Below are 23617 nucleotides of genomic sequence, written 5' to 3'. Positions count from 1 at the left end.
AACTGCAGAACAATATTAACATCTTTATCAGAGAGCTCAAACAGTGGCTTAAATCGGGCCAAAGTTGTTCTCATGTGTAATTGTGCTTGTTTAGTATACTGTGTTTTTTTTGTAAAAGCCTCCTATGAACAGGTGTTGAAAATTAGCACATGTGCTATAACACTTTAAACAATGCATCTGGTTCGTCCAATGTTATTACTATGTCCATATTAAATTAAGTAAAATTGATGTGTCTTAAACTGATTTCTGAACAGCGTGTGTAAATATCTCTTTATAGGTGGACTTCCCACAGTCACAATATGCTGATTCTGATAAATGCAGTTTTAAGCCATGCATAACTTTAATGCTTTTTGTTGCAAAAGCTTTATTAAGATTAGAAAATGATATTGTTGTTGTTGCACCCTCAACCTTTATTATTTAAATACAGTCAATACAGTATCTGATTTGTTGGCTGATGTGTGGTACTGATCTCTTTGAATAATACTTGTGACAGTGGATTTAAAGTTTTCTTACACTTTTTTTAATAATAAAGTTTTAAAATACCTTACTAATGTCAGTTTTACAGAATAGTAAGCTCAATGGATTTGGGACTTTGATTAGTGAAGTAAGCACCAATAATACTCCAGGCCTTCATTACAGAAGTATTAAAACTGTCCAGTTTAAACGTAAGAACAAGGTTTCAAGTCCACAGTAGCAGCTGATTGGTTTATTGGCTTTTGAGGTCAGAGATCACTGAGACTGAGATCTGGTGGACTGTTTGAAACTCTATCCACCCCTCCAGCTTCGTTCTCCAGATCGCTGTCAAGCCCACTTCCAGCACCGCTGAGGTCACTTCCTGAAAGACCCAATTTAAGGTGAGCTCGACGACGTTGACTTTTCGTTTGTAGTTCTAAAATCAAAAAGAATGTACGACTGTTAGTATAAACTATTAAGGGATGTGACTAACGATTATTTTCATAATTTTCATAATTGATTAATCGATCGATTATTTTTCGATTAATCAACTAAAAACATTAGATTTTTCACTTATTACAGCTAAATAAGGAACTAAATTAGGATATTTGTGTGAAGAAGTGTACTTTTAAAGTGCAAAAGCCACACACTACTACAGTTATACTAATATAATCTTTTTGATTTCGGTATTTTAAGCCTTAAATAAAAAAGTTTGTGCAGCTTTGAAACAGTTAAACTTCTTTAAATGTCAAAATATAAATAAACAAAATTTATTTAGTCTTGAGGAATGTGCTGGTGAGGAAATGTTGCCACAGATTAATAAACTTATTTTAATCTTTAACTTTAGACCTTGGTAAGAATAAACATTATGAGTTATTAACTAAATAAATAAGCCATATTATGATAAAAAAATTAATAATATATATATATATATATATATATATATATATATATATATATATATATATATATGAAGAGTTTCGTTGCAAAACGAGATAAATCCATTTTTTAACATTTTTGTCAAAACATGTTTATTATTATGTTATCATGTTATTAATTTGTTTTATGGTGCTACTTAGCTGTATTTTTTAAGTTATGAAGGTTTAAATCAAAACAAACCAACTGCAGTTGAATCGATGTTAATTGGAATGCACAACCAAAAAACGAGATTTCTGAACAATTAAAAAAACGGTGATTATCTTGTTTTGCAACGAAAACTGAAAACTGATGCTTAGTTTGTGTTTCATACTATTTTTAATAAACCCAACAACAATTAAATAAATACAAACTCACTTATATTAAAGGACGAAATTAAACCTTTATTAACCAGCATCCATTGGCACTTCTGTTTCCGTCATTATCCTCATGGGGCAACGCTGCCTTGCTTTTGAACAAGCCTTATAAACGTGCAGCTCGTGTTATATGAAGCAAGCGTGTCCGTGCTGTCTGACGGTGTGACGTCACTAGGGCTGTAACGTTTATTCGTGTGTCCCATTAAAAATGCCTGTCTGAAATCGATTCTGTGTTTCATGCACAGCTTGTGCGTGTACTACGGCGTTTGGTCAGTAGGAAGTCCTTATCAATCTAAAATCATTATGAGTCGGAGTCGTTTATAACGTGCATTTAAAAAAGCAACACTCATTTAACAAAATCATTCAAAATATTCTTAACTATCATGAAAATACCTGAAACAATCTGAAGAACAGCGATATAAATATTCCTTTAGACATTTCCTGGAATAGTATTTGTAATGCTACTTCTTCTGTGGCACAAAGGAAGTTTCTGCACGAGAGCGCCCCCTGGCTTTGGGATGTGCCGGGATTTCACCGTAATTCATTCAAATTCATTAATTGAGAATACTTGCATTTGCACGATTAATCGTTACAGCCATAGACGTCACAGACCAACTAATCGACTTGATTGATTAGTTGTTGCGGTCCTAAAACTATGACATCATTAAAACCCAAAAACTATTACAGGTCTATTTGCCTTTGGTTCATTTAGTTGACCAAAATTCTAAACTTCCACTCATGTAGCCACAAACTTGTCGATATTTATTCCATTGTTTTCTTTTATAAAACCACCCATGATTATGAGATTTAACTTTCACAGCGTGTATAACTCTAGTGTCTATGTTTGTTGCAGGTAGGATCTCACCTGGTTCTCCCAACCAGGATTCATCTGGTTCATCCGAGCTGATCTCTCCCAGACTCGGGGTAAGACTGAACTCATCCTCTGAACCTGATGACAAGCGTCTCGAGAGATTCGACTCAATGGTAACTGCTGGTTCCACACAGACAATATGAAATAAGAAACAGGTTAACTACAAATCATCAAAAATAATTTGAGGTCACGTCATGAGAAGTCAAATAATCCTTGGTTTTCTGAGTCTGGTTTCTCACCTGGTTTGGTTGGCAGCTGTACAGGTTTGGTTTGGACGTCTCTCAGGATTAAACCTCTCACCTCATCCTTTAGTTCAGATACAGTAACTCTACATACACAAACACATACTGGATAAAGTCTCTCTCTACACACACCTGAAGTTGTGTTTTAATGTTTCTGTAAGGAAATACCTGAGCTCACACACGTCTTTGAACTGCGAAACCATCCGAGTGACTTCAAAACTCTGTGTGCGTTGAGATTCTGTAAGTCTCTCCAACGTCTGAAATATACAAACACTGAAACTGAATCAGTGTGATCTACAGACAAATATTTTAACTATTATATAAAGGGAGACCAAGGTTAGTTGTCATAGTAATTATTATGTAATTATCAGACTCTTCACAGATTCTGCCAACAAAGCAAGATTTCTGAATGGCCTGAGATTGGGATTAAGGGGATTTGAAGTGAAAGTATTTGCTGAATGTATAATACGTGCCGAGAGCTTTAGGTTAATATCATTATTTTATTTTTGACGGAGGTGGTGTCTAGAGCTCCTCATATATTCGGTAAACCTCCTTAAACGTTTGCACCATGACTTATGCGCACTGCCGTTTATTCAATTCTTTATCACTAAGCACTTAGAGGACTTTGCTGAAAAACCGTTGTGGCATTTAACAGATTCTGCCTAAAAGTGGTATTTCTGAATGGCCTGAGGCCGGGATTAAGCCAATTTGAAGCAAGAGTGTTTAATTAATGTGTAATACATGCCAAGAGCATTCGGTCAATTTTTGATGGAGGTGGCATTTAGCGGCATTTGCATCTGAGCTCTTTAAATCTACCCTGAGAAATATTCAAAGGACTAAAAAGTGTGCCATCCAGCCTGACCTCCCCTTATTCACAAACACTCATACGTGTACACATTTGAATGTTATGACCTTGGAGTTGTGCTCATTTTGTCTTCTTGTTTCTCTGGCCTCAGTCTGGATCTGATACACATCCTCCTCCTGTCGCACTACACAAAAACAATGAAGAGTCAGAATGTCCTTAAATGTTTAAGACGTCACAAATATTGTATATAAGAGTTGTATTTTTGTGTGTACCAGAGGGGGTTGGCGATGTGTTTGTTTGTTTGTTTATTTTGGCACAGTTTGCATTTGAACACAATGAATTAAAGCAACACCAAAGAGTTTTTTTTACCTTAAAATAACGTTTCCAAAAAAGTTTCAGTCGTTCATCCACTCGAAACATGGTGAACGACACTTTCACATTTGCTTTGCAGCCCTCTATCGGCCAAAACCGCACTAAAGACGTTTCCAACCGTCGGGTCGTGGTCCTGTAGTTCAAGTGAAAATTACAAAAACTTGCTTTACGGCAGACCTACAATCCAATCAGAGCCAGCTATGCTGCAGTAGGTTAATTATTTACTACAGTCGTAATGGACAATTACTCTTCTAACCTGTAGGGGGAGCAAAGAGCAAAAACTCTTTAGTGTTGCTTTAACACAAGACCACAATATAGAAAGAATCTGATTTGTTATGCAAGTAGCATTACAGCGTGTATCTAATATGAATACACTCTAAAAAAAATCTGTAAAAAAACGGACAAAGTACTGTGTAAATATGAAGGAGTTTTCCGTATTTATGTTTTACAGGCATTTATCCATTTTTTTAATAATTTAATAATGTTGCATTATGGGTACAATAACTCCTGCTGCAATCTTTCACTTTTGCCTCTCTATCACCATCTCTGTTTGAAACCTAAAATTACAACTTGCTTGCAGAGTTATTTTCTAACATGGATGATGTTTAACTTCTAAACAAATGCTCTCAGAACAAGATACAAGTGTTAAACTATTCCAGCATCCACACATGTGATTTAGTAAACAAATCTTCTTTCTGACCTGACGTGTAAGTCAAATGGATATTTACCACAACACTTATCACATTAAATCTACAGTTTGTGTTTGTTTTAGATTCATTTGAAGTCACCACTATGGTGATTAGTGTTCCCTTTAGTTAGGCTTTTGTCCCTTGACCTTCCAGAACTGACTCTGCTCTTTTAGCATTGCAACAGTGGTTTTGCTTGTAGCAATTACAACTTGTTTGTTGCTTGAGGAAGGAGAATTGTCTATGATGTCATATAAGCTTAGTTGTTTTTATGTTATGCTGTCTAACATTTAAATATGAAATGATAAAATAAGAATAAAGAACTGAAATGTATAAGAGTGACACTCTATGCTGATCTAAAAACACATACACGTATAGAATAAGATGGCTGAAAATTTGTCAGCTGTGGTTTTGCTTCAGAGACATCAACACTTTGGATACAAATCTCAACAATGGTGAGAGTAAATGTTAAGAGAGTTTTCTACAGTCCTGGTACCCAGCATGCATTGCGGCATGAAGCTTTGTTGTTGATTGTCACCATTGTTGCGTTTCATAGGCAGATTGAAGTGTCTCTAAAGGTTACGGAAAATGTTCTGTAAATCTACGGACAGTGTTCTATAAATCTACAGAATGTTCAGTTTTTGAATAAACGGAAGTGTCTGTAAACATAACGGAAAAAGTGCCGGTAATTTTCTGCCTGGACATTATCTGTTTTTTTACGGATTCTTTTTTTAGAGTGTAGCTGGAAAGATTGATAACTCTAGCCTAGAAATCTAGACGCACCCTAGCGGCCGCAAAATATATTTGCTGCCAGGGTTTAGTCTAGGCACTCACAATACACTTAACAGCTCCAAAAACCAAAATTTGGTACACATCGTGTGTAGCGTCTGTGGGGCGGGCTTAACATGATGACGACAGAGCTGCCTGCGACGGTTCCTACTTGAAAACAAAGAATGGCTGCTGCTGCTGGCGAACAGCTTTCTTTTGAAGCGGCTTTGGCCGCGACTCTGGAGGACTTAGACTTATGTTTTTCTTTGAGAGAAGAGCAAATAACCCTACTGAAGTCCTTTTTAAGCAAGAAAGATTTGTTTGGAGTTTTGCCGACTGGTTACGGTAAAAGTTTGATATACCAATTAGCTCCACCGGTGGGGAAACGCAGGGGACTCATACGTCACCTTCTTCTTTGCTCTGATTGGTCATAGCGCTATCCTATTGCGTGCAGAGGCATTTTGAGGGACAACCTTATATCCCGCCCCTTGCATTGAGCCGTTTGTGTGAAGAGTTGCCAGACCTTACATCTTGATGTAGGTCTGGCTAACCAGGCTATGATAACTCCACCATGGCCACATTCATGACACTAGACTCATGGACTGATAACAGCATTAATATGAATCTCATAAATTCAAGTTTATAATACTTTTTTTTTCTTTTTTCTCCCTCTGGCCTTTACCTTACTCTGGTAAGTGACTGCTAATATTGTTGACTTTCATGTTTGTATATGATTATCCTGTACTATCCTGGTAAAGCGACCTTGGGTGTTGAAAGGCGCTATATAAATAAAAATGATTATTATTATTATTATTATTATTATTGTCAGGATCCGGCCATAGTATCATGTTTAATATTATAGGTCTGTTCGACATCGGCTGTGGCTGGATGTAACCGATCTGCGAGATTAGCCGCGTGCAGGCGGGGAGGAGCTGAAAACGGAGACGCGAAGCCGGACGCGCTGTGGTTCCCGTAGTTTGCTGCATTTACGTCAGGCATGGCTGATCACGTGCCGTTTGCTTGCTTAATCGCATTAAACATGATTTGTAAGATGTAAACTACATAAAAAGTGAATTATACTTTTTTATAATTTTGAATGTCCGTGTATGAGCATGAGTGGAACTGAAGAGGCTTACAGCATCTGTTTTTACAAGAATAAAGTTCAACATAAGCATATATTATTTAAATACCAATGTAGTGGGGTCTATGTTTTTTATCCATTTTATTTGATAAAGATGACACAATATAACATCGCGACTACATGAAAAGAGCTTTAACTGTTATAAAAATACAGATTTGTGAGCATTTGTGGAACTGAGGGCGTGAAAATACACACGAAACACACGTAATTGTTGTCATGTGGTGAATCCGACCTGTGTCGTCATTACAGCCCGTGCAGCTCCTCTTCGGGAACTGCGCCGGCTTACTCAGGCGGCTGATCTCGAATCGCTCTCGCGGTACTTAAAAACCATATGACACAGTCACGTGCCTGCAGCGCCAGCTTAAGTCGGACAAAATTACTAACCGGAATGCACTTCTTCAAGTCAGCCACCGATCGGTCTGCGCAGCGCCGCATGAAGTCGAACACACCTTATATCTTGTTATTATGGCAGGGTTCTGGCAGTCCCACGTTCTATGTGAAGGCTCATGATCTTGTGTTTCGAGTCATGTGCCTTCGGTGTCTCGTTTCCTGACCCCGCCCCCTTGTTCTCCCTGTTAATTGTTTAATCATTAGTTTATTCCCCTCACCTGTTCTTCCCTTGTTATCTTGTTTAGTTTTCCCCTATTTAATCCCTTTGTGTCCATGGTCTTGTGCTGGTTCATTTTGTATTTTGTGACGGGTACGTAGCCCACTTACACATTTAAGCATTTAGCCCTACCAATTTTAAGTTAGTTTGAAGTTTAATTGTATTTTGTTGCTTTTTGGATTCCCTTATGTATACAAATAAACAATCTCAAGACATGTTAAAAGTTGACAGTTTATTGGAACTTGAGTATGGAAGGGTGCACACTTCTTAATACTGTTTCTTAATACTGTTTTTCTTTTACCTGAGTCTTGTCTTCTGGTGTGGAGTGAATGGCCACATTCCATGTGCCAGCAAACAAAGGAAGAGGCGGGGCTTCAAGCCTCAACTTATGCTATTCCAGAGGAAGTTGGACTATACCATCATGTTCAGACTCTGAGGGGGATATCATTTATTCTTTTCAAGTAGTTTATTTCTTTGTTGGTTTGTAGTAATTAACTTCTTTATTCTTTCTTAGATAATTGATTGTATTGAGTTAATTGTGATACAAAATGTATGTTTTGAAAATATTAGTATGGTTTAAAGGTTTATTGATTAAAGTATTATTTAATATATACCTTTTTGTGGGAAATTGGTAGAGGCCAAAATGTATTTATAGGGGTGCTGTGTTAAAATGTGGCTGAGTGTTGTCAAGCTCTTATAACAGCATGGGCTTCTAACCTTCAATGGAGTTTTTGTGGTTAATTTTGTTGTTTGTTATTCTTGCTACGGGAAGATTATTTTCCCTTATTGAATAAACAATTTTTTCCACTGGATCATCATCATCTGTCCTGCCTGTTTTTGGCCACGACTATCACAATTTGGTGGCAGCGGTGGGATAGTCAGTAGAGGGCAGTGGTGAGGAAGTGCATTATGGCTCCGAAGAAAGTACCACTGAAGCAACCAGATGAAGTTGAGGAGTCATCAGCGGTTGGAGGAGTACCTCAAGGGCCTGATGAGCCTGAGCAACTGACTCTGAAGGACCTGGCGGAGATGTTTCGTAAAGGTATGGACTTACAGAGGAAACAAGAGGCTCAGATGGAACGGGAGGCAGCCAGACAGGAACAAAGATGGAAAACAATGCAGCATCAATTTAATCTTCTTAGGGAGGAAGTGGATTTTCGTACTACCCCTGACCCTGCACCTTTACCAAGACCTGATGTGCATTCTGATGTTTCAGATAATGGGTCCAACGCCTCTGTGCCCCTTGCTCCAGATCCTGTTCGAGGTATGATTGAGCCTACATTGCAGAAATTGCAAGATTCAGATGACATTGAACATTTTCTTACCACATTCGAAAGAATAGCTCTAGCCTGTAAGTGGGAAAAAACTGATTGGGCCCTAAGGTTAATTCCCTTATTGACTGGCAAGGCTAGAAGTGCCTATGTGCACATGGACATTGAAGAGTCATTAGAATATGACAAGGTAAAGTCTGCCATATTGAGCAAGTATGCCATTAGTCCAGAAACTTACCGTCAAAGATTTCGCTCATTAGAAATTGAGCTTGATGAAACTCCAAAAGAACTCTATGTTCGACTTAAAGAACTGTTTGAAAAATGGGTGCAACCTAAAGGGAAGACTGTAGAGGCTGTGGGAGAAGTGATTATTTTAGAGCAGTATTTAAGAATGCTTTCACCCGAATTGCAGGTGTGGTTAAGAGAGCATAATCCTAGTTCAGCTGCTCATGCGGCTTCTTTAGCTGAGGTATTTGTAGCTGCACGGTCTCGTTCACAAGCCTGGGGGTTTATTCACAAGGGCAGTAGAGAACGTAGTAGTTCATCAGTTGGTCGGGGTGACAATAAGGGTAATCCCTTTAGTAGGAAGCCTAAAAGTACAGGAAATCAGCCCCCTGGACCTTTACAGCAGGTTACTCAGGTGCCCATTTGTTATAACTGTGGACAGGAAGGGCATAAGAAGCCGATGTGTCCCAAGTTATCTGTTAAAACTTCTCATGTTTGTTCTGTTCCATCAGTACAAGTAGACAAGTTAACGCCGTCCTTAAGTCTAACAGTTCCTGTAGAAGTGAACGGGAAAACCGTGAGTGCATTGTTAGACTCCGGTAGCATGCAGACACTGGTCGAAAGACAGCTACTTTTTAAACCTTTGGAAAAGAGTGAAGGTGAGGTGGTCATTAAATGTGTGCATGGTGAGGAGCAGACTTATCCTACAACTGAAATACAGGTAGTGGTACAAGGGCAACCCTGCCTATTGAGAGTAGGTGTAGTCGAGAAGCTACCGTATCCTGTGATTTTAGGCCAAGATTTTCCTTTACTTATGAGCTTGCTCGCCCCTAATTCTGCCTGTAATATGGTAATGACTCGGGCACAGATTAAGCATTCTGGAAAGGAGTCTGAAACTCTAAAAAACCTCCCTTTCTTTGATTCTGAGCTTGAGGTAAGGCCAGTTAAGGAGAGGAAATCTAGGAGGCAGAGAAGACAAGAAAAGTATAGGTATGCAGAAACTGAAGGTCAAGAATTGGGTGGTAAGATGGAGGAATTAATAGAATTTAATATTTCCAGTAATATGTCCGAGCTACAACAGAACGATCCTATTTTGTCGCCAGTGTACCAACAAGTTGCTATGACAAGTCATGGAGAAGGTGAGGAGTCTGTAAAAGGGAGTGCAGGTGAGAAGTTTGTCCTTAAAAAGGCAGTGTTGTATAGACAACAGGGAGATAGTTTGCAGATGGTGGTCCCCAAGGACGTTCAAAATATTGTCCTGTCTTTGGGTCATTCTATTCCCTGGGCCGGTCATCTAGGTAGGCAGAAAACGTTGGCTCGTATCAGGAAACATTTTTTTTGGCCTGGCCTTAGAAAAGATGTGATCAAATTCTGCAAGACCTGTCCAGAGTGTCAGTTGACATCTAATAGACTACCCTCCAAAGCCCCTCTTAATCCTCTTCCAGTTGTAGGAGTCCCATTTGATCGACTTGCTATGGACATTGTGGGCCCAGTTGAGAAAAGTAGAACAGGTCATAGGTTCATGTTAGTAGTGAGTGACTATGCAACCAAGTATCCTGAGGTTTTCCCCCTGAGGACTATTGGAGCAAAGCAAGTAGCTTCCTGTCTCATTCAATTATTTTCAAGAGTAGGATTTCCAAGGGAGATACTTACTGACTGTGGCACCAATTTCACTTCAAAGCTCTTGAAGCAGGTCTATCAACTTTTGAGCATAAAGGGACTAAAGTCTACGCCATTCCATCCTCAAACGGATGGATTAGTAGAAAGGTTTAACCAAACTCTCAAAAATATGCTCCGAAAATTTATAAATGAGACTGGCTCAGATTGGGATAAGTGGTTGCCTTACTTGCTTTTCGCATATCGTGAAGTTCCCCAGGCTTCCACAGGGTTTTCACCCTTTACACTCTTATATGGCCATGAAGTGAAAGGACCATTGTCACTGTTAAAAGAGTCTTGGGCTGGCCAGAAGGAGAAGGGGGAAGAGAAAGATGTTGCTTCCTTTGTGGTAGCCATGCATGAGAAATTGCAGAGGATGACCAACTTGGCTCAGGAGCATATGGCAGAGGCTCAACAGAAACAAAAATCCTGGTATGATAGGTCTGCTAGAACCCGTACCTTTGTTCCCGGACAACAAGTGCTGGTAATGTTGCCCACTGCATCCAGTAAACTTTTAGCTAAATGGCAAAGGCCTTTTAAAGTACTCAAGAAAATTGGTCCTACAACGTATGAGATTGCAACTCCTGGACAAGGCCGCTCAAGCAGGATTCTGCATGTAAATCTCTTGAAAGAGTGGTTCCCTCGGAAAAACTGTATGCTTATTCGCTCGGTGAAAGACGAGGAAGAGGTGGAAGAACAGTATTTTCCAGTGCAGAATGTGGCAGAGCTCAGTTTGAAACATCTCTCAGAGTCTCAGCAACAACAAATTCATTCTTTGTGTCCTCCTGAGTTGTTCCAAGAAAAGCCGGGTCTAACGAAACTGGTAGAGCATGACATTGTCTTGAAGAAGGATGCGGCCCCTAAGAGACTGAGTTATCGTATCCCTGAAAGATTACTTCCAGCTCTTAAAAGAGAACTAGACATGATGACTTCCCTAGGAGTGATTGAACCCTCCAAAAGTGAATGGTGTAGTCCGGTAGTTTTAGTGCCTAAAAAGGATGGAACTACAAGATTTTGCATTGATTTCCGATACTTGAACTCAGTTTCAAAATTTGACTCATATCCCATGCCTCGCATTGAGGAGTTGCTTGAACGCTTGGGTGAAGCAAAATATCTGAGTACAGTTGATCTTTGTAAGGGATATTGGCAAGTGCCTTTGAGTGCCAAATCCAAAGAGTTGACTGCCTTTCGGACTCCTTGGGGCCTACATCATTTTAAGACCATGCCTTTTGGACTCCATGGGGCTCCGCCCACCTTTCAAAGACTAATGGACCAGGTGTTGCACGGCCTATCTGATTTTACTTCAGCATATCTTGATGACATTGTGATCTTTAGCAAAACCTGGGAGGAGCATCTAAAGCACTTACAGGTAGTTTTCAAACGCATCCAAGAAGCGGGACTGACAATTAATCCTGGAAAATGTGCCCTGGTAAAGACAGAGATTGAATATCTAGGTTATGTCCTGGGGAATGGAGTCATTCGGCCACAAGTGGGGAAGGTCCAAGCTGTTGAGTCCTGTTCACTGCCCTTGACCAAGAAACAAGTGAGATCTTTCCTCGGTCTGGTCGGTTGGTATCGTCGTTTTGTACCTAATTTTTCTTCACGAGCTGCTGCTCTAACAGATCTAATCAAGAAGAATGCTCCGAACCAGATTAAGTGGACTGAGCAAGCCCAACAAGCTTTTCGAGATATTCAAGGAGCTCTTCAGGAAAGTTCATTGTTATACTGTCCCCAGTTTGATAAACCCTTTATTCTGCAGACTGATGCTTCAGGAATTGGACTGGGAGCAGTGTTACTTCAGGGAGAAGGGGAGGATCGTCACCCGGTGGCTTATATTAGCCGTAAGTTGTTTCCTCGGGAAACGCGCTATTCGACTATTGAGAAGGAATGTTTAGCAGTAAAGTGGGCCTTAGACTCTCTCAAATATTATCTTCTGGGAAGACATTTCACTTTGGAGACAGATCATCGAGCCCTGCTCTGGATGAATAAAATGAAGGACTCCAATGCCAGGATAACACGCTGGTATTTGTCATTACAACCCTATCAATTTACAATTCTCCATCGACCAGGAAGAGAAAATCTTACTGCTGACTTCCTTTCCTGCCATGTTGGCGAGAAACCAGAGGAGGGGGAAAGTGTGACGGGTACGTAGCCCACTTACACATTTAAGCATTTAGCCCTACCAATTTTAAGTTAGTTTGAAGTTTAATTGTATTTTGTTGCTTTTTGGATTCCCTTATGTATACAAATAAACAATCTCAAGACATGTTAAAAGTTGACAGTTTATTGGAACTTGAGTATGGAAGGGTGCACACTTCTTAATACTGTTTCTTAATACTGTTTTTCTTTTACCTGAGTCTTGTGTTCTGGTGTGGAGTGAATGGCCACATTCCATGTGCCAGCAAACAAAGGAAGAGGCGGGGCTTCAAGCCTCAACTTATGCTATTCCAGAGGAAGTTGGACTATACCATCATGTTCAGACTCTGAGGGGGATATCATTTATTCTTTTCAAGTAGTTTATTTCTTTGTTGGTTTGTAGTAATTAACTTCTTTATTCTTTCTTAGATAATTGATTGTATTGAGTTAATTGTGATACAAAATGTATGTTTTGAAAATATTAGTATGGTTTAAAGGTTTATTGATTAAAGTATTATTTAATATATACCTTTTTGTGGGAAATTGGTAGAGGCCAAAATCTATTTATAGGGGTGCTGTGTTAAAATGTGGCTGAGTGTTGTCAAGCTCTTATAACAGCATGGGCTTCTAACCTTCAATGGAGTTTTTGTGGTTAATTTTGTTGTTTGTTATTCTTGCTACGGGAAGATTATTTTCCCTTATTGAATAAACAATTTTTTCCACTGGATCATCATCATCTGTCCTGCCTGTTTTTGGCCACGACTATCACATATTTGTTCTTGTGTTCATGTGGTTCTAGCCTAGTCATCTCGTCTGGTGTGATCTGTTTGCAGAGTTTTTTGTTTGTTAAATAAAGTGTATTTTCTGTTCACCTCCTGACATCGTTTGCGTTTGGGTTCATCCGCTCCTCAGTTCCTGATAAGTATTATTATAAACTATCTCTTAACTCTTTCCCCGCCATTGAAGAGTTATCTCGTCAATTAAGAGAAAACACTTCCCTGCCAATGACGAGTTTTTCCGGCAATCCGTATTTCCGCTATTATCCACCAGATGGCGCTATTATCCAACCCGGAAGCATCCCTTTAGGTCAGGGGTAGGCAAGTTTGGTCCTAGATTATCTCGGCTTTTTGCTCAAAATGGTATTTTTGAAAAACCTACCCATATTTGAGAGTTGATAAAAAGAGAAAAAAAGAAGGTAGGATGAAAACTTTTTTTTTAAGCAGAGGGTCTGTTCTTACATTTTGATATATTGTATGTTTATATATTTAAAGAAGAACATTTTCTGGAAGGCATTAAACTTTTATGAAAATCATAAAAAATCTTGGCGCTGGCTGGCCACTTTTTTTTTAAATGCTGGCAGGGAAAGAGTTAAAAGGAGAGTCAATCCCGATATTGTTGATGGAGTATAAACCCTAGTAGCATTGACTTCTCATGACTGTAAAAAAGTACAGTATCCAGAACATAAGCTGTGCTATAATGTGTTGTAAATACATGACTGTAATGTAAGCAGCGTCAGACTCACTCAGTTTGTTTTTGAGGACGTCTATCTCTCTTCTGAGCTGCTCCAGTTCTTCTCTGTGGCGTTTAGAGCTGAAACTGCCGGGTTATTAACTTTATATAAAATATTCACATTTATAACAGCATACTGTTATGTGCTTGATGTTTTGTCACTACACCTTTCCTCATGGGTTCCCAGACTGATGGTTCGGTTGATGTGATCTCTCAGACTGCTCAAGTCTCGATCCATGTCTCTCTTCCACTGCTCCAGTCGTCTGTCTGATCCTGGGCTCAGCAGCCGGCGATCTGTCTCTCTCTCTTCTAGTCGAATCTGAAGTTTCCTCTGCTCCTCTGTTTTAAATTATAATCAAATTATAATCTATTACAGGAGAAATTATTTGGGACATTTTCTATTTCTTTATTAAGCAGATATGTGATGATTAGGATCACCTTGTAAAGTTTGTATCAGTCTTTGTTGAGCGTTTCGTTCTCCCTCCAGTAACTGAACACTCTGTGTTAAAGTCTCAATAGCCTGTTTAAAAACAATTATATTATTTCCCTTCTGAAAAGACCAGCTAAAACCATCAAACAAAGCATAGGCTGGTTTTAGCTGGTCTCCAAGTCTGGTTTTAGAAGGCTGGTTTTAGAGGGGTTTGGACACTTTTTAGCTACCTTTGTACCTTGGTCACTGACTACCTTGACCCAGCTGGAAGACAGCTTGACCTGCTTAAAGCCTGGAAGGGCCACCTTAAACCAGCTAAGACCATCTTAGCCAAGCTGGTTGATCAGCCTAAACAGCTAAAAAGTGGCCAAAACCAGCCTGCTACACCAGCTTGACCAGCTCAAATCAGGCTGGTAGACCAGCTAAAACCAGCCTAAGCTAGATTTTTTAGTAGGGTTAAGATTATATATTTAGGAACATTGAGATTGTGGCCCACTGTGCATCTATGGCCTGTTTAATGAAGCTGGTTTTAATGGTTACCCAGGTAAGTTTAGGTTTAGTTTGAGCAAAATCAGTTTTTTTCAGGCTAAATATTGGTTGGATTGGTTTAAATCAGTTTACACTGACATTGGTTACGTAATGCTCTAAAGCAGGTTTTGTTTTGGGTAAAAGATGGCAAACAAAACTGGACCAATCAGCTGTGAGCAAAGTAACATAAATTTGATGCATCGCAGTTAACCCTTTAATAATAGTGTTAATAATAAGGAAAGCACTTCGGTGCTCGCTTCGTGCAACAGACTGCTGGTAATATCCATTTATACAAAAGTGTTTTAATGCACACATACATACATGCATAACTTTACAAAACATTGTACATTGAATCACAGCAAACACGTGTTTGTTAATACCAGGTTTAACGAAGTCATGTCTGTTATAATACAATTGACTAACACTTGTGATCAGATATAAATAAAACCGGTTCTGATCTGACCTGGTTCTGCTGTTGTAATTGGGTCTGGATTGCTGTCAGATCGGACCAATGAACACAAGGACTGACAGAGGAAGAGCGTTTCAAATCACCATCTCTCACCGGATACACATCTAAAGAAAAAACAGGTCATTAATTTTATACACACATTAATATTTTACAAGTTGGCATAAATATGTAATCAAAAGGGTAATGAGATAAAGCATATTTAGTGTGCTGTCCAAGGGGAGGGCTCCGAGCACGAAATATTAGCCCGAACCCAGAGTACTCCCCCCTAGGATATATGTACAAGCAGAGAGGAGGCAATGGGGTGGAGGAGCGATGATGCAAAAAACTCTCATGGGACAGAGGTGAGGGACGGACATATATAGAGACCTCTTCATGCTGATTGGTTGGATTACATGACCATGCTCCTTCTTAACTTAATTAACTAACTGGTGCTGTCCCATTTGCGGGACACCCGAGTTCACCTTAATATTTTGCATGTAAATTTTAATCTATCATGACAAACTATATATTGTTGTAAAAGTCTAAGAATGCCCTTTTTTATATTTTAAAACTTTTTAGCAGTAATAATAATGCAGTAACAGTAATTTATTAATTTGTGACAGGAGTATGCATCAAACGTTGACACTTAGTGGCCGTTGTTGGTAAAACCACTAAAAGAGTAACACAAACCTCATTTTTGTGATAACTGCAAGTTAAAATATATACTTTATTGCATTTTTGTTTTATTACTATAAAAGTAAATTGCTATAACTATTTTTTATTTAATATTTTTAACTCCAGACCCTTCCATGGAAACTTTAAACTGTATCAAGTTTAAATAAACTTCATATAATCAATATTCATTAGTACATATTATTTAAAATAAAAATGAATAAAACTGAATACAAACTTGCATTTATGTTTAGTTCCTGGCTTGCATTTGGTTTATTTTTTTGCTATTAATCCCTTTATCTAATTTGTCCCTTAATCTTTGATTTATTCTTGTTAAGCTACAAGTTAGAAAAACCTGCTACAGGCTTTGTTTTAATGACTAAAATAAAAACAGGGTGCAAAGTTTCCACACAGTAAGACTTTCCAGACTAAAATTATTATTACGATAGGATTTTTACATTGATTTTATACATTTGGCAGATGCTTTTATCCAAAGCCTACAGTCAGTGCATTACAAATTATGTATACATTATTATCAGTATGTGTGTTAACTGGGGTTTGATCGTTGTGTTGCTAATGCTTTACCAAATGAGCTACAGTAAAACATTTTTCATTTACTGATTTTCCAGGACAGTATTCATTGACCAAACAACAACAAAAGTTTACCATCTGTTCCTCTCGGAGTTCTTGCACGTGTAGTCAGCCGGTCCTAGTAGTAAACAATATAAATGCTGGTGAATGATCCACAACACAAGTTAACAACCGCTTTTTATAGTAAATACAAATACATCTTAATTCATGCTGAAACAAACGTTTTCTTTCACCCGCATTTTTGCGACACTTCCGTCAGCTTCAGACAGGATGGAGCTCAACTGATGATCCCAGTTCATTCTCAAGCACACGGTGTAAATGACAGGTGAGCTTACAACAGCATGTAACGCGATCACGTCACCTGATTCTGCACGAGTCTTTTACAAACTGAATAAATTAACCCTTTAAAAATAATCGTTTCTTTAGCGCAAACATGAAATCTGCATTCGATCGGTTATTCAGACAAACGTCACGAACGCGTATTTAGTCACTGGTACAAACGATTAATAAAAATTATTATTATTATATGATATCTTTCACACACGTTTAATCTTTAATGTGGCTGTTTCAGTTTAAATCCAGGAGCAGAAGCCGCATAACATACGTCACTTCCGTCACGCCAAATGGTTTCATGGGAAATGTAGTAAGTGTTTCGAAATTTGCCTGTTGTAGTTGAACTGTAATTCGGTGATATAGAAACTACACAAATTATGTGGTTTTCTTTGCAACTAATTTAAAATAAAATGTAATCCATTTAAAAACTCAATATCCCCGTCCTATATAAAATACAATACGGATAATGCTTTAGGTACTCGCATGCCTAGATGCACGGCATTCTCACAAGAAGTGGCGGGTAAGTAAAATATGAATTACTAGATAATAATTACATCTTCAATCATGTAATTAGATTACTGTCTCTCTCCAAAAAGTATTTAGTTGCATATTACTAATCACTTGCTAAATCCTATTTAGTAAATAATACAAATATAGGCTTGAAACAGCTCGAATACATCTTATAAAAGTAACTTGCATAAATATTTCTAGTTACACTTTATTTCGAGGCCCAATTCTCAAAATTAACTAGTTTTGCCTCAACGTACTCGTAAATACTGCTTAGAAATATACTTATTAAAGTAGTTGTTAAGTTAAAGTATTGGTAGGATTAAGGATGTCGAAGGTTTTACAGAAATCAGCATTTATTTGCGCTGCTAATGCTAATAGCCAACCAGTTAATAGTGGGAATTGGAAACTACCTAGAGTAGTTTTTCGGCGCGATGTTAACTAATATCTTAGTGGGTAACTATTAATAACCTGGTAATTATATCTGTAGGCAAACTTAAGAACTGTACTTGTTTCTAATTTGTGATGTCTTAATACTAAAGTCTTTCACCCTTAATCTGTTCTATCAATAACATTTTGCAACTTCTTACTCAAACTTTAACCTAATATTATAGGTATTTTAGTTCTTTCTTTTAACCAGTTAGGAAGCCCCGCCTTTCAGCAGGGCATCAAAAAATTAGATTATACTCATTGTGTTCCTCCCCACGGAAATCTTTAGTAAAAGGCGAAAGATTTATACGATATGAAGAGAAACATGAGTGTACTGATGTGAAGACGGGACAAGTAGCCAGCCCATTGAAAGAAACATGCTTTACAAGGACGATTACTAAATTATTATTATTTTTTAAATACATGTGCATCACTTACAATGCTTCTATAATCACTCTACAACCAACGTAAATCAAAATATAAGCAGATATTTAAATAAAATTGAAAAAAAAAACTTATTTTAAACGAAGTGCGTTACATTGCATTGTGGGTAGCGTGATGTACTTCCGGTTTCACCCTCGCGCTTTCAATCGGCGCGTTTCAAACGGCAAAATAAGGGCACTTAAAAGGGAGCGCAATCAAATAAATTCGTATTGAAAATAATCTCCAAGGTGTTTTATTGTTTAAGAACATTTGTGAATGTGGTTTTAAGTTCATCATACACTGCCCTGCTGAAAAAAAACAATAAAACCATTCTAATGGTTTCCATTAAAATACAAATTGGAAACATTAGCCTTTAATATTACCATTAAAACCACTACACTGTAGTGTGTTTTTGGGCCATATTCCATTAGAAAAAACATAAAATTCCCAATAAAACCAATAGAATTTCTGTGATTGTGTCTATTGTTTCTTTTAGCAGGGTGGACGCTCAAATTATAAATATTTATTATTTACAGAATTAAAGAAATGTGGATTTGATTTTATTCCCAAAATATTTCTCCCATATCTCCTCTGTCTATAAGCAAAATTATTTTTAAATGCTCCTTCACCTTAATGTTTGTTATTATTGTGTTATTGTATGGTTCTTGTTTATATGCTTTGGCAATATTAAAAATACACATATTCTGATCAATAGCCTACATTTCCTTTAAATTGAAAATTGCTACTTCACTGAAATATATTGTTAAAAAAAAGTATTTCATTAATCGTTAAGGCGATGGACTGCTAATCCATTGTGCTCTGCACGCGTGGGTTCGAATCTCATCCTCTTCGAATGTAAGTCATTTCTGTTTCCAGAACATCAAAACCCAAGTTCTTATCACTACTAATACTGAATGAGCTGAGATTTCAGTGTAATAGTGTTTGATTACGTACTCTTGCTCTTCTATTAAACATTACACTTCAAACTTACTTTCACGCCGCAATTCTTTACAAATAATCTTTTTAGATTTATACTATCTTAGGAACTTCTAGTTTCACTGTATATTCTTACTAAATATTACTTGACTCTATCGTGAACGCACATACGACACCGGAAGCAAGTGATCATAGTTTTATGAAGAAAAAAAAACTCAATCATAGCGGAGGAGGGGCGGAACAAATATCACAACAACCAACCGGCGTATCGTTCATTAACTGATAAACAAAACAGAAGTATCATAGAAACCAAACCGCTTTGCTAAAAAACACTGGCAAGCGCTCTAAGAGGCTGTTTACACTTGGCATTAACATGCGTTTTCGTCGATCGGATCACAAGTGGACGACGTTAATGCCAGGTGTAAACGCTGTTCAAAACGTTTTGAGCTCGTCCACTTTCGACCACTTTCAATCACATCCAGAGGTAGTCGAAACCACATCGAAACCAGATGGCATCTGCCTGACGTTTTCAACGGCGTATAATAGCTTTGGTGTACACACGTATGCGTGTGCATGCGTATGTCTGCCAGTTCGGTTAGATACCGCCTTGGTAACAAAGTTTGACGGTAACAGAATTGAACTAAATCCCTAGTGATAAAAATACAGATTTTGGTCTAGGATTCTAGAAGAGAGTCGAGTAATATTCTAAGTAATAATATATAGTAAAACTGATAGTTCCTAAGCGGCCGATCACACCAAACGCCTTTTAAATGCTTGAAAACGCGAGGCGGACAGCACTGCCTTTATTTAAAAGTGGTGTGTGTAAATTTTCGCGGCATCTAGTAGTGAGATTCCGAATGGCAACCAACAGCTCACCCCTCAACATGTCGTCGTCTAAAGCCTTATTTGGATGGGATTAGTTTTACATAGGGAGGTGGGGTAAAGCAATTTTTGTCAGACTTTTACCTTCTGTAAAAAGGTCCAGAGAAATGACCTCAGGTAATACTAATTCAGTGCGAATAGACCAGCTGTAAATATCAAGTAATTTTGGCAATTTCCTGTTACTTTGCGGGTTTCTATCAAATATAAAAGCGCTTAAAGAAGTCAGTTCCTGAATACCATGACACAAACTTAAAAAAAAGTCCAATTCACTTCTCAAGGGGGTCGCACACCAGATGCGCAGCTCTGCGCAGCGCCGTGTCGAGTCACGTCTAGGACAACTCGGAGGTATCTTAAACCGGAAGTGAACATTAAATACCGCGAGCTTAGTCAGATAGTGTCTACTTCAAAATGCAAAATATATGTTAGCAGAAAATGTTAATCGTTAATGATTTGGGACAAATATGATGTTATTTAATGATAAACTATGTAAGTGGCGCTCTATGGATTTGAGCAACTTCCTGAGTTCAAAGCTGGGCGCCGGTGTGTGTATACTCATAGAAAACAATGTGTTAGATTTTTTTAGAACGGCGCAGCTCTGGGCGACCCCCTCAAGAGGCACAGAACTGAAATTAAAGACAGTGTTTCGAGTTTCCCTCGTCTGTGTCATGTTGTTTGCACATGATGACGAGAGAGGTGATGTGCTGCGTTACCCCTCCTACTTCAAAAATGTTTTACTGAGATTTCTAATCCCGTACGAATTGACCATCAATATTACAGACGTCCTGTGGTAAAATTACATTACACCATCTACCCCCGTAAAAATAATCCCATCCAAATAGGGAGTAAAGGGCTCGTTATAGTTGTGCGTAGGTCCTACGGCGTAGCAGCAATGGCGAAGGTTCCGCGTCGGTTTTCATTTATACTTTTGCGTCGTCGTCCGCGTCAACGTGCAAACATACGCGCGACCGCTGGTGGGCAGTATCCACACGTGTAACCACAGTAGCAGCGCGACCGTCAAAGAAGAAGAAACCGGGCAAGTTAACCCACAAACGAAGAAGAAACAGCAACTTGTTGTGTATGTTTTGAGAAGACCAGCAATGATGGAATTAAATAAACAGCGACTTTTGATGCAGTTTGAGTTAAATCACTCCTCAACTTGGCTCATCTTTGTTTTCACCGTCACAAACGGAAATACCTATGACGCAGATTTTTTTACCTGACCGGAGGGGTTCTGGTGGACCAATCACAGCGCTTGCGGTCCGCGTAGAACTGACGCGCTGTTAAAAATTTTGCGAGGTGCGCGTCAGGCTACGCAGAGCTACGCACAGGCTACGGATAGCCTAAAGGCTGATTTATTGTCGTGCGTAGGTTCTACGCCGTAACTACGGCGTATGCTATCCGTAGCCTGTGCGTAGCTCTGCGTAGCCTGACGTGCACCTCACAAAATATTTAACAGTGCGTCAGACCTACGCAGACCGTAAGCGCTGTGATTACTCCACCAGAACCCCTCCCGTCAGGTAAAAAAAACTGCGTCATAGGTATTTCCGTTTGTGATGGTGAAAACAAAGATGAGCCAAGTTGAGGAGTGATTTAACTCAAACTGGATCAAAAGTCACTGTTTATTTACTTCCATCATTGCTGGTCTTCTCAAATTATACACAACAAGTTGCTGTTTCTTCTTCGTTTGTGGGTTAACTTGCTAAGCTTCTTCTTCTTTCACGTTTTTGCTGCTACTGTGGTTACATGCGTGGATACTGCCTACCAGCGGTCGCGCGTGTGTTTGCAAGTCGACGCGGACGTTGACGCAAAAGTATAAAGGAAAACCGACGCGGAACCTACGCCGTCGCTGCTACGCCGTAGGACCTACGCACGACTATAACGAGCCCTTACGGCGTCGAACCTACGCACGACTACAAATCGCCCTTAAGGGCGATTTATAGTCGTGCGTAGGTCCTACGGCGTAGCCGCGACAGCGTAGGTTCCGCCTCGGTTTTCATTTATACTTCTGCGTCGTCCTCCGCGTCGACGTGCAAACACACGCAAAACCGCTGGTTGGCAGTATCCACGCGTGTAACCACAGTAGCAGCGCGGCCGTCAGAGAAGAAGAAGCTTGGGAAGTTAACCCACAAACGAAGAAGAAATAGCAACTTGTTGTGTATAATTTGAGAAGATCAGCAATGATGGAAGTAAATAAACAGCGACTTATGTTGCAGTTTGAGTTAAATCACTCCTCAACTTGGCTCATCTTTGTTTTCACCGTCTGAAACGGAAATACCTATGACGCAGTTTTTTTTACCTGACGAGAGGGGTTCTGGTGGACCAATTACAGCGCTTGCGGTCCGCGTAGATCTGACGCGTTGTTAGAAATTTTGTGAGGTGCGCGTCAGGCTACGCAGAGCTACGCACAGGCTACGGATAGCCGTAGCTACGGCGTAGGACCTACGCACGACTATAAATCGCCCTTTAAGACAACGTTAGGACGAAACACGCTATTTTGAACAGTTTGTTCGTTTAGGACTACTGTAGAAACATGATGGCGACTTCCATGTAAGGGGACCCGCAGTGTATGAACTGAAGATAAAACATCCGCTAATAAAAACAATACAGTTTATTATGTAGATTATATTGACATTTTTTCAAGAGATTTTCCTAAAAGTTACAGAATGCACCATTAAGTGTCTTCATAAAAGAACAGTGCGCTATATTTTTTTTTACATTTCTAGGCAACCACTGAGGCAGCTGTCCTGTCAATTAAATATTAAAGTCGTCATGAAAATAAAATGAAAAACTGTCATTTGTTTTGGAATATTGTGGTATTTTTAATAAATGACTTATCTGTGAGCTTCAATATTTTTTAAAAATTCATGTGCCCTCATTATCTTTAATCAAAAACGATCTCTCTTTACTTCTGGTCATATGGTATGGCAGGTGGGCGGCGTCTGGGAGAAGATCGCTGCGATTAGCAATTAGCAACACGACCCAACTTCAAATGATCCAATCAAATCTCGATGGGCAAATTCAAATTCATCCCTGCCTTATTTCATTTCAGAAGCCGGTTTCACGCGGATATACCATGTGGAAAATAAGGCAATTGCTACTTCTGTTTCATGATGACTTTAAAGCATGAGATTCAAGCAACTGTAAATTTCTGTCACCACAATGAAGGGCCCGCCTCTCCCCTCATTCAATTGGACAATGGAAAAACCCGATTGACGTTGGGTGGCTTGGTAGGCGGCCAAAACGCAAGGCGTTCGGTGCGGAAAATGGGTCGCATAATGCTCACTGTCTATAGTAAACCATTAAAAAATGCCGTCTGCCACTGATATAAACGCATTCTGTGTGATCCGCCCTGAGACAGTATAAATCTGTGATGTATGTAAAATATTATTTGCAAAGAATTACGG

The 23617-nt window shown here is 39.0% G+C and overlaps 2 protein-coding genes and 1 non-coding gene across 6 annotated transcripts in view; 1 reads left to right on the top strand and 2 right to left on the bottom strand.

The window, feature by feature from the left end:
• Window positions 1-686: 686 nt before the first annotated feature.
• LOC129429565 (uncharacterized) lies at window positions 687-17615 on the bottom strand. 4 transcript variants are annotated; one of them, XM_073856479.1, is made up of 11 exons: window positions 16937-17598; window positions 16779-16821; window positions 15456-15565; window positions 14473-14554; window positions 14202-14373; window positions 14048-14115; window positions 3771-3847; window positions 3027-3115; window positions 2856-2944; window positions 2611-2736; window positions 687-889 (listed from the first exon to the last, which is right to left on the bottom strand). In XM_073856479.1, exons 1-11 carry the CDS (start codon window positions 17000-17002, stop codon window positions 723-725), a joined length of 1089 nt encoding a protein of 362 aa, XP_073712580.1. In that variant the 5' UTR covers window positions 17003-17598; the 3' UTR covers window positions 687-722. The 4 variants fall into 4 exon arrangements, with proteins under 4 accessions (XP_073712580.1, XP_073712579.1, XP_055042331.2 ...); XM_073856478.1 differs by having other exon boundaries at window positions 2611-2733; window positions 14048-14121; window positions 16937-17565; XM_055186356.2 differs by having other exon boundaries at window positions 14048-14121; window positions 16937-17558.
• The window catches only part of mgat2 (alpha-1,6-mannosyl-glycoprotein 2-beta-N-acetylglucosaminyltransferase), an 18113-nt gene continuing 12033 nt past the window's right edge, over window positions 17538-23617 (top strand). The window contains exon 1 of the mRNA XM_073856477.1: window positions 17538-17556. The gene's annotated coding sequence lies outside the window, so the exon portion shown is untranslated. The remainder of the gene's footprint in view (window positions 17557-23617) is intronic.
• LOC129430188 (U5 spliceosomal RNA) lies at window positions 18190-18305 on the bottom strand. Its single transcript, XR_008639440.1, has one exon. It is a non-coding gene; the product is annotated as a U5 spliceosomal RNA (small nuclear RNA).

The sequence above is a fragment of the Misgurnus anguillicaudatus genome, chromosome 18, assembly GCF_027580225.2.
Source record: "Misgurnus anguillicaudatus chromosome 18, ASM2758022v2, whole genome shotgun sequence".
Taxonomy (NCBI): Eukaryota; Metazoa; Chordata; class Actinopteri; order Cypriniformes; family Cobitidae; genus Misgurnus; species Misgurnus anguillicaudatus.
Note: the sequence above shows the minus strand (reverse complement) of the source record. Positions and strands in the feature narration are given on the sequence as shown.

Bases quoted from the DNA above. Each gene is read 5' to 3' on its own strand.
- LOC129429565 (XM_055186356.2), bottom strand. From the start codon at position 17,002: ATGAACTGGGATCATCAGTTGAGCTCCATCCTGTCTGAAGCTGACGGA. The intron at 3,116-3,770 runs GTCATAACATTC...TGTATATTTCAG, and splicing joins AAAATGAGCACAACTCCAAG to ACGTTGGAGAGACTTACAGA. The intron at 890-2,610 runs GTGAGATCCTAC...TTTTGATTTTAG, and splicing joins ATCCTGGTTGGGAGAACCAG to AACTACAAACGAAAAGTCAA.